We start from the raw sequence: 10,533 nt of genomic DNA, 5'->3' as shown, positions 1-10,533 counted from the left end.
ACCTTTTTCTCATTTGTTTTGTTTATTAAATTCTACATATTAGTGAACCCAGATGGTATTTGTATTTCTCTGACTGATTTATTTCATTTAGGATAATACAGTCTAGCTCTATCCATGTTGATACAAATGTCAAAATTCTGTTCTTTTTTTTTTTTAATTATTTATTTTCAGCAAAACAGTATTCATTGTTTTTGCACCACACCCAGTGCTCCATGCAATCCGTGCCTTCTCTAATACCCAACAATTGGTTACCCAACATCCCACCTCCCTCCCCTTCAAAACCCTCAGATTGTTTTTCAGAGTCCATAGTCTCTCATGGTTCACTTCCCCTTCCAATTTCCCTCAACTCCCTTCTCTTCTCCATCTCCCCTTGTCCTCCATGCTATTTGTTATGCTCCACAAATAAGTGAAACCATATGATAATTGACTCTCTCTGCTTGACTTATTTCCCTTAACATAATCTCTTCCAGTCCCGTCCATGTTGCTACAAAAGTTGGGTATTCCTCCTTTCTGATGGTGGCATCATACTCCAGACTGTATATGGACCACATCTTCTTTATTCATTCGTCTGTTGAAGGGCATCTTCGTTCTTTCCACAGTTTGGCGACCGTGGCAATTGCTGCTATAAACATTTGGGTACCGATGGCCCTTCTTTTCACTACATCTGTATCATTGGGGTAAATACCCCGTAGTGCAAAGGCAGGGTCAAAGGGAAGCTCTATTTATAATTTCTTGAGGAATCTCCACACTGTTCTTCAAAATGGCTGCACCAACTTGCATTCCCACCAACAGTGGAAGAGGATTCCCCTTTCTCCACATCCTCTCCAATGCACGTTGTTTCCTGTCTTACTAATTTTGGCCATTCTAACTGGTGTAAGGTGGTATCTCAATGTGGTTTTAATTTGAATCTTCCTGATGGCTCCTGATGAACATTTTTTCATTTGTCTGATAGCCACTTGTATGTCTTCATTGTAGAAGTGTCTGTTCATATCTTCTGCCCATTTTTTTTTTTAATATGATTGCCTGTTTTGTGTGTGTTGAGCTTGAGGAGTTCTTTATAGATCCTATATATCAACGTTTTGTCTGTAATGTCATTTGCAAATATCTTATCCCATTCCGTGGGTTGCCTCCTTGATTTTTTGACTTGTTCCTTTGCTGTGCAGAACATTTTGATCTGCATGAAGTCCCAAAAGTTCATCTTTGCTTTTTTTTCCTTTGCCTTTGGAGACATATCTTGAAAGAAGTTGCTGTGGCTGATATTGAAGAGGTTACTGCTGATGTTCTCCTCTAGCATTTTGATGGATTCCTGTCTCACATTGAGGTATTTTATCCATTTTGAGTTTATCATTTTGTACGGTGTAAGAGAATGGTCGAGTTTCATTCTTCTACATATATTTATCCAGTTTTCCCAATAATCATCAGAAGTTATTATCAACAGTTATGTGACAATAAGCTAAGCAACCTAGATGAAGTGGATGCATTCCTGGAAAACTATAAATTCCCAAAATTGGACCAGGAAGAAATTGACAAACTGAATAGACCAATATCTAGTAACAGGATTGAAGCAGTGATCAAAAACCTCTCAAAAAACAAGAGCCAGGACCTGATGGACTCCCTGGGTAATTCTACCAAACTTTAAAAGAATAAATAACACCTATTATTCTGAAGCTGTTTTGAAAAATTGAAGCAGAAGGAAAACAACTTTCAGACTCTATGAAACAAGCATTACCCTGACATCCAAACCTGGAAAAGACCCTTCCAGAAAGGAGAATTTCAGACCAATATCCCTGATGTGATCTCAACAAGATCCTAGCCAACAGGATCCAACAGCACATTAAACAGATTATCAGCCACAACCAGGTGGGATTCATCCCTGGGTTACAAGGATGTTTCAACATTCGCAAATCAATCAATGTGATTAAACAAATTAATTAGAGAAGAGAGAATAACCACATGGTCCTTTCAATTGATGCAGAAAAAGCATTTTGTCGCTCTCGCCAGCAAGAACGACTCGGAGAATCACGTAGCGGCGAACGTTTTTTATTAATCGCTTTTTCTTCCTTCTCCTCTAACCCCGGGCACATGGGTTTTTATGCAGGCAGTGTTAACCAATCAGAATGCAGTGCTCATGCACCTCCCGCATGAGTGGACCTAAATGAACAGCCAATCATATTCAGTCCCTTACAGCTCTTATAGTAGGCCTCCTGTACTGGCTCCCAACAGCATTTGGCAAAATTCAGCATCTTTTCCTGATTAAAATGCTTCAAAGTATAGAGATAAAGGGAACATTCCTGAACTTCATCAATTCTATCTATGAAAGACCCACAGCAAATATCATCCTCAATGGGGAAAAGCTCGCAGCCTTCTCGTTGAGATCGGGAACACGACAAGGATGCCCACTCTCACCACTCTTGTTCAACATAGTATTAGAAGTCCTAATAACAGCAATCAGACAACAAAGAGAAATAAAAGGTATCCAAATTGGCAATGAAGAAGTCAAACTCTCTCTTTTCGCAGATGACATGATTCTTTATATGGAAAACCCAAAAGACTCCATCCCAACCTACTAGAACTCATACAATAATTCAGCAACGTGGCAGGATACAAAATCAATGTACAGAAATCAGTGGCTTTCTTATACAGTAACAATGAAAATACAGAAAGGGAAATTAGAGAATCCATTCCATTTACTATAGCATCAAGAACCATAAGATACCTGGAAATAACCCTAACCAAATAGGTAAAGGATCTGTACTTGAGGAACTACAGAACACTCATGAAAGAAATTGAAGGAGACAAAAAAAAGATGGAAGACCATTCCATGCTCTTGGATAAGAAGGATAAACATTGTTAAAATGTCTATACTGCCTAGAGCAATCTCTACTTTTAATGCCATTCCGATCAAAATTCCAGTGTATTTTTCAAAGAGCTGGAGCAAATAATCCTGAAATTTGTATGGAATCATAAGAGATCCTGAATCACTATGGAAATGTTGAAAAACAAAAATACAACTGGGGGCATCACATTACCTGATTTCAAGTTTTACTACAAAGCTGTGATCACCAAGACAGCATTGTACTGGCATAGAAACAGACACATAGACCAGTGGAACAGAGTAGAGAGCCCAGATACTGAGCCTCAACTCTATGAGTAAATAATTTTCAACAAAACATGAAAAAATATAAAGTGGAAAAATTTTGTTCTTTTTAATGACTATTCCATTATATATATGTCCCACTGTGTATATTCCATTTGGTTTTCTGAATGCAATCATGTGTTGATGGACACTTGGAATGTTTCCATAGTTTGGCTATTGTAGATAATGCTGCCATAAACATGAGGGTGCAAGTTTCCCTGAATTAATATTTCTGTGCTCTTTGGATAAATACCCAAAGTGTGATTGCTGAGTCATAAAGTAGTTACATTGTAAACATTCTGAGAAATTTCCATAGTGTCTTCCATAATGACTGCGACAGTTCTCATTCCCAACATTCCATGAATTTTCTCCTTTCACTGAATTTTCCCCAATACATGTTATCTTCCTCTGTTGTTGATTTTAGCCATTCTGACAGGTTTGAGATGATATCTCATCATGTTTTTGATTTTTATTTTAATGACGCCAAGAGGTGAGTATCTTTCCAAGTGTCTGTTGACCATATGTAAGCCTTTTTGGACAGATGTCTACTCAGGTTTCCCGTCAATTTTTAAATTGGATTATTTAGTTTTTGGAGTTCAGTATTATACTCTATATAGAAAACTCAAAAGACTCAACCAAAACAAATTGCTAGAACTGGGAAATGAGTTTAGTAAAGTCACAGGATACAAATCAACTTACAGAACTCATTTGCATTTCTATGCACAAATAATGAAGAATAGAGCATGAAATCAAAGAATCAATACCATTTATAATTAAACTAGAAACAGTAACATACTTAGGAATAGAAGTAGCCAATGAGGTAAAATGCCTATACTCTGAAATCTATAAAACACTGATAAAAAAAAAAATGAAGAGGACATAAAGAAATGGAGAAATACTTCTGATACTCATGGATTGAAAGAAAAAAAAAACAATATTGTTAAAATGCCTATATTACCTGGAGCATCTGGGATACTCAGTCAGTTAAGTGTCTGCCCCTGACTCATGTCATGATCTTAAAATGTTGGAAATGACCCACACTTTGGACTCCCTGATTGCTTCTTCCTCTCCCTCTTCACCTCTACCCTTCTCCTGCACTCTTTCTCTCTCACAGAAATAAATAAAATCTCTAAAAATACATACATACATATATACATGAATAAATAAATAGATAGATAAACTACTCAAGGCAATCTGCAGATTCCATGAAATCTCTATAAATATAGTATCCGTTTTTTTCACAGCACTGACCAAAAAGTCCCACAGTTTGTGTGCAACCAAAATAGACCCCAAATAGGCAAATAAAACCTGAAAAATAAAAGCAAATCTTGAGGTTCATTATTCTGGACTTCTAGTTTTATTACAAAGGTATCATTATCAAGATAGTATGATACTGGCACAGAAAGAGACACATGGAACAACAGAACAGAAGAAAGATCTAAGAATTGGACCCACAACTCTATGTTCAATTAATTTTCAACAATGTGGGAGAGAATATCCAATGGGGGTGGAACACAGTCTCTTAAAAATAAAAACTGTGCTCCCTCTGCTTGTGTTCCCTCTCTTGCTGTGTCTCTCTGTCAAATACATGATAAAAATCTTACAAAACAAAACAGTTGGTAAAAGTGGACAGCAATATGCAGAAGAATGAAACTGGACCACTTTTTTATACCATACAGAAAAATAAATTCAAAATGGATGAAAGAGCTAAATGTGAGATAGGAAAGCATCAAAATCCTAATGGATAACACAGGCAATAACATCTTCAACATCTTCCATATTCTTTCTAGGTATGTCTCCAGAAGCAAGGAAAAGCAAAGCAAAACTAAGCTTTTTGTACTTAATCCAAAAACCAACAAACCAACAAACAAATAACAAGTTTTTACAGGAAAGGAAATAATCCACAAAACTATTAAAAAAAAAAAAACTATGAAATGGATGAACATATTTGCAAATGCTATATCTGACGTGACTAGAATTCAAAATATGTAAGTAGTTTGTAGTAATTATTTTCACATTTTCAATAGAGTGCATGTCCATGGAGCTCAGAACTTTGTCATTAGAGAAGCAGAATTCCTGTCTTTCACATTTTCACATTTGTATTATGCTAAGATCTCAATAAACATGAGAGTTACCCTCTTAACAACATTTAAACTATACAGCACAGTATTGTTAATTACAGGTACAGAGTTTTGGAGGACACATCTAGAGCTTAAACATCTTGCATGACAGACAATTACACCCCTTGAGATGCAACTCTCCACTGGCCCTCCCATAAGATCTGGAAACTGTCATTTCACTCTCTGATTTATTGTTATCTAAACCCAAATTCAGCTTCCCATTGTTGGAAAGGCCAGTATACAAGAGATGAGTTTTGATTGGAAAGGAATGTGAGGTTTATTCAGGAGGCCAGCCACTTGGGCAGAAGGCATACTCTTCTTCAAAAGCCAACAGTGATATTTTGCTGCCTGACCCAGGGGATTTTAAAGGGGGTTTAGAGTAGATGATCAAAGAAGGGAGTACAGTGTTTGGCAACACTTCTGGTTCACACCCAGGCTGCATGATGCCAACTACAAAAACTTACCTCATTCCCCCTGAGCCTTCAGCTGTGAAGGGAACCACACATGCTGCCAAAGTACAGGAAAGAACCACAGTGTTAGGGTCTGTAATCAAAGGAGCAAGACTGATTCAAAGTAAAGTTCAAATAAAGCTTTATTTTGCACCAAGCATCGAGAATCAAACTGACCCATCAGGGCCATCTCTTGTAAAGGGGCGACCCCTCCCAGCCTCACAGACTAACTTTTATAGAGATAGTTTAGCCAGGCTATACACAGGTGGCCAATGAGATTGCAATACACAGAGAAAACTACACAGTCATTTTAGGTCACACACAGGCATCCAATTTAATTATATTTCACCCTAGTAGATATATATGTGCCCCACTGATTTGATGTCTCTACCTGGCCTGACCTGCCCTTGTATCTGGGCTTTGCAAGTAAGTTCCTCTGGGAGGGGCAGGGTCAGTCTATGTTTACCACATAGGGTCAATCTAAGTTTACTGCATAAACAACAAAATGGCTCCTTCTGATTAAGTAGGCCCTTACATACAGTAGAGGATTAGAGGCAAGAAAACTTCAGTCTTACCTGTGGTCAGCAGTAATTTCTGTTCTCACCAGTTGGTGTGAGAAAACAAACTTGTAACTCACCTATCATCATGGAGTACTGGGGAGTATTTTACTCAGTAAGCTCAAAGGAAGATTCAAAATAAAAACCAAAAAGATCAAATCACTTGCCAATGAATGGCAAACCAGGAAAATAGAGGTAACGTTACAAAGTCATTTTCTTCAATGCCTATAAGGTAACATTTGCAATGTCTACCTCGACATGCCGACAAAGTAGAAAGGAGTGGTCTCCATGGTGAATGATGGGGGTAATCCACAGAAAGTGTACCCAGCAGTACCACAGGAGATGAAACTGGTAAAGGAATGAGCTACATTATTATTGTATGTCATGTATTCAAGTATCTGGAGAAAAGATTAAACGTGATGAAAACGGGGGTACCTCTGGGCCCAACACACTTCCCATGTCCATGTGAGCTTGCATGCACATGTCTCACTCATCTCTCACGCATCCACCACAGTTGAACTGATGTGTAGGCCCACCCACTGCCACACCCTGCGATTGTGACCTCATCCCCACAGGTGGCCCCCAGGTGTGGGGTGCTGGTAGCCTGAAGCAGCCCTCTGTTCTGTCAGATGCTCTAGGTCAGGCCCTCACTGAGGATCTTCCCTTGATCCATTCTCACAGACAGATATCTCTGAGCAAGGGCCTGAGTCTGGCAGGTCAGGTCACCATGAAGGCACTCCTCTTGGTGCTTTCTCTCTGGGCAGGGCTGGTTCCTGCCCAGGGTTCTCAAGGCCATCCCTCGTGGCGCTACATCTCCTCTGAGGTGGTCATTCCCAGGAAGGAGGTACACCATGGCAAAGGTGTTCAGATGCCAGGATGGCTGTCCTACAGTCTGCATTTTGGGGGCAAGAGGCACATTATCCACATGCGGCACAAGAAACTGTTTTGGTCCAGACATCTGCTGATGATGACTCAGGATGACCAAGGAGCCTTGCAGATGGACTATCCCTTCATTCCTCCAGACTGTTACTACGTCGGCTACCTGGAGGAGATTCCTCTTTCCATGGTCACTGTGGACACATGCTATGGGGGTCTTGAGGGTATCATGAAGTTGGATGACCTTGCCTATGAAATCAAACCCCTCAGCAATTCCCAAAGGTTTGAGCACATTGTTTCTCAGATAGTGGCAGACATAAATGTGACGGGACCTACCTATAAAGTGGGATACAAGCAGGATATGGACACCTTGTTCCCTCAAGAAATTGCCATTCCAGGCTCCAGAATCAGTAACAGGATATTTTCCTCCCATAAATCCATGATCAAAGGATTCGCTCAAAGTTCCAATTCAGTATATCGTTTATATAATAATGTAACAACATGTGCAAAGTTTCTGATCGATATGGTTAGTTTAATGGACTCAATATATAAAGGCCTTGATATAAAATTCCATCTTACTGCAATCCTAATATTTGATGTAAGAGATCCAGTCAACATGAATGATTATAGATTGCCATCTGGTCCATACCACAGATTTCATGAGACTTACTTGTTCAGAATCATAAATCCAAGTTCATCCTTTGTTGTGGTTAAGGAAGGACCACAAGACTATCAAAATGAGCCTGCAGCCTTCGGTTTATGCTCTCCTCGATGCCTACATATGGTTGGTCACCTGGGAAGACATTATTTATTGTTAGCTGTGATAACTTCCCAATACTGTGCAAGATCCATTGGTATTCCTTTTGATAATCCTGAGTGCAGTTGCCAGAGGAGGTCCAGCTGCATCATGTACAGATATCCTGTATTGACAGATTCCTTTAGTAACTGTTCTTTTGCACACTTACAAAATATTCTGAGCAGTAATAAGCATTGCCTATTCAATGAAGAAGTGATATTCTTTAACACAAGCCTGACACATATACGCTGTGGAAACTCTATAGTAGAAGAGAAGGAGCAGTGTGACTGTGGCTCCATCAAGCAGTGTGCCAGCAACCCCTGCTGTGGTAACAACTGCAAACTTGAAACTACATTTCTTTGTGATAAAGGACTATGCTGTACAAACTGCACCTTCTCTGCTGTTGGGACACTCTGTAGACCAATCCGAAATATATGTGACCTTCCAGAGTATTGCAAGGGGGGATCTTCTGAATGTCCTGATAATTTCTACATGCAAGATGGAACCCCCTGCACTGAAGAAGGCTACTGCTATCATGGAAACTGCACTGACCGTACCATGCACTGCAAAGAAATATTTGGTGCAAACACTGTGGAAGGGCCAGGTGCCTGCTACCGAATTAATAAAAAAGGCCACCGATTTGGACACTGTAAAAGAGAGTTTGCAGCCAGACACTTTATTCGTTGTGGGGACCAAGATGTCAAGTGTGGAAGGCTGCAGTGTACCAATGTAACTCATCTCCCTCAGTTGCAAGAACATGTGGGCTTCCATCAGTCTAAGATTTCAGGTGTCTGGTGTTGGGGATTGGACACACATCGCTCCACAGGAACAACTGATGTTGGTCATGTGAGACCTGGTACTCCCTGTGGTCATGGAAAGTTCTGTAACAATTCTGCCTGCATCGGTACTATAGGTGAAATAAATTATGACTGTTTCCCTGAGAAATGCCATCGCAGGGGAATTTGCAACAATAACAGGAACTGCCATTGCCATGTAGGCTGGGATCCACCATTCTGTGAATTGCGAGGTAAAGGAGGAAGTATAGACAGTGGACACCCTCCAAGAAGAATGCGGTCAATCAGACAAAGTCATGAATCGGTGATATATCTGAGAGTGGTCTTTGGTCGCATTTATGCTTTAATAGCTTCATTCCTTATAGGTGTCGCCACCAATGTAAGAACTATCCAGACAATTACAGTTGCAGAAGAGATAGCTCATAAAGCCAGTCCATAAGTCATTCTCCCGACCCCTGAACAATAGGCAATCCATCTAAAGGAGGTGGCAAAGCTGACATCCACGTTTCCAGGGGTCTACAGTAGACACAGTTTTACTAACACATATCACCCGATTCTCACACTAAGTCTGTGATAGGTCACTGACCAGCACTCTGAAGTAAACTTTTAAAAGTGCGTGGTGGTCTTATCTCCTTATTTTTGTCAGCCTGTAAGGCCTCAGATGAACCTGAGACACTTTCCTGAGTACCTGAATGAGGGGCTGGGACCTGAGCTGAGATTCCTGGGTGCAGAATTAAGGGAAGTTGCTACAAGCTCCTGCAGGGGAAAAATTCATGATGTTTCTGCAAAGCAGTGCTCTTGAACACTGAGATTTTCTCATTTTATAGGTAATCTCTCCTTCTACAGTCCCAAAGTGTGTTCAGGGTGACGTAGGGCTACTCCCCAGCCCTGTTGTCTATCTCACACTGGGGTGCCTCTGGGCAGTAGGGGAGGGTTACTGGGGTGCAAGCTATGCTATTATGGAGAGTAAGTTTCTGAATGCAGGGGACTGTGACCATGATCCTGAACATTGTGTCCCATGAAATCAATCAGAAAGGTAGACATAAGTGCCTACTGATGATTCTGTCATCCATTTGGAGCCTTTGGAAAGTTTACCCCTCCCTTCCCTCTTAGTTTGTATTTCAAGGAGCTGAATGGTGACTGTAGGTGGTTCATGGTTAATAACAAATGCCATTCTTGAGAGCAATACTCTGGGGTGGAAAGCCAGTCTATGTGTATCTAAATAACTTTCAGTGCACTATTATTCTAGATTGTAGTGTAAAATTAATAAAGATAAAATTGGGGGGAGACACTGTGGACTCTGAGGAACTAACTGAGGGTTTTGGAGTGGAGTGGGGTGGGAGGTTGGGTGAACTTGCTGGTGGGTACTGTGGAGGGCATGTATTGCATGGAGCACTAGGTGTGGTCCATACACAATGAACTCTCGAACACTGAAAAGAAATTAAAAAAAAAAAGAAATAAAACAGGAAAGTGGCACTCTATCCAGAGGAATTCTAACCATTATATGAAGAATTCAATTTTTCAGATGAAGTAGAAAAGCGTTGAGGTGTGGCTTCAATATCATTATTCGCCAACATCTGCTCCTTGGCTTCAATTCTGGCCTAAGCATTTGAAAGTCCAACTAATAAAACACCACTTAAGTAGTGCAAAAAAATGTATAAAGGAATACCAAACATGTTATTTTAAATTGTTATATAATTATGCCTTTTTTTCTCCTCCTGAAATACATGTACATCATAGAGTATTTGAAATAATAATAAAAAAAAATCCCACAAATATAAGGCTTTGCGCTTCTCCCAGCATGC

At 40.0% G+C, this 10,533-nt stretch overlaps 1 protein-coding gene across 1 annotated transcript; it reads left to right on the top strand.

Moving 5' to 3' along the window:
- Nucleotides 1–6,872: 6,872 nt before the first annotated feature.
- Nucleotides 6,873–9,321, top strand: LOC309866191 (disintegrin and metalloproteinase domain-containing protein 29-like). Its single transcript, XM_082733682.1, has one exon. The coding sequence runs from the start codon at nucleotides 6,990–6,992 to the stop codon at nucleotides 9,165–9,167; it is 2,178 nt and encodes a 725-aa protein (XP_082589808.1). The 5' UTR covers nucleotides 6,873–6,989; the 3' UTR covers nucleotides 9,168–9,321.
- Nucleotides 9,322–10,533: the final 1,212 nt, after the last annotated feature.

This window comes from Mustela nivalis, assembly GCF_964662115.1.
Source record: "Mustela nivalis genome assembly, chromosome: 6".
Taxonomy (NCBI): Eukaryota; Metazoa; Chordata; class Mammalia; order Carnivora; family Mustelidae; genus Mustela; species Mustela nivalis.
The sequence above is the reverse complement of the archived record's forward strand: the minus strand, read 5'-3'. Positions and strand labels throughout refer to the sequence as shown.

Bases quoted from the DNA above. Each gene is read 5' to 3' on its own strand.
- LOC309866191 (XM_082733682.1), top strand. From the start codon at position 6,990: ATGAAGGCACTCCTCTTGGTGCTTTCTCTCTGGGCAGGGCTGGTTCCT.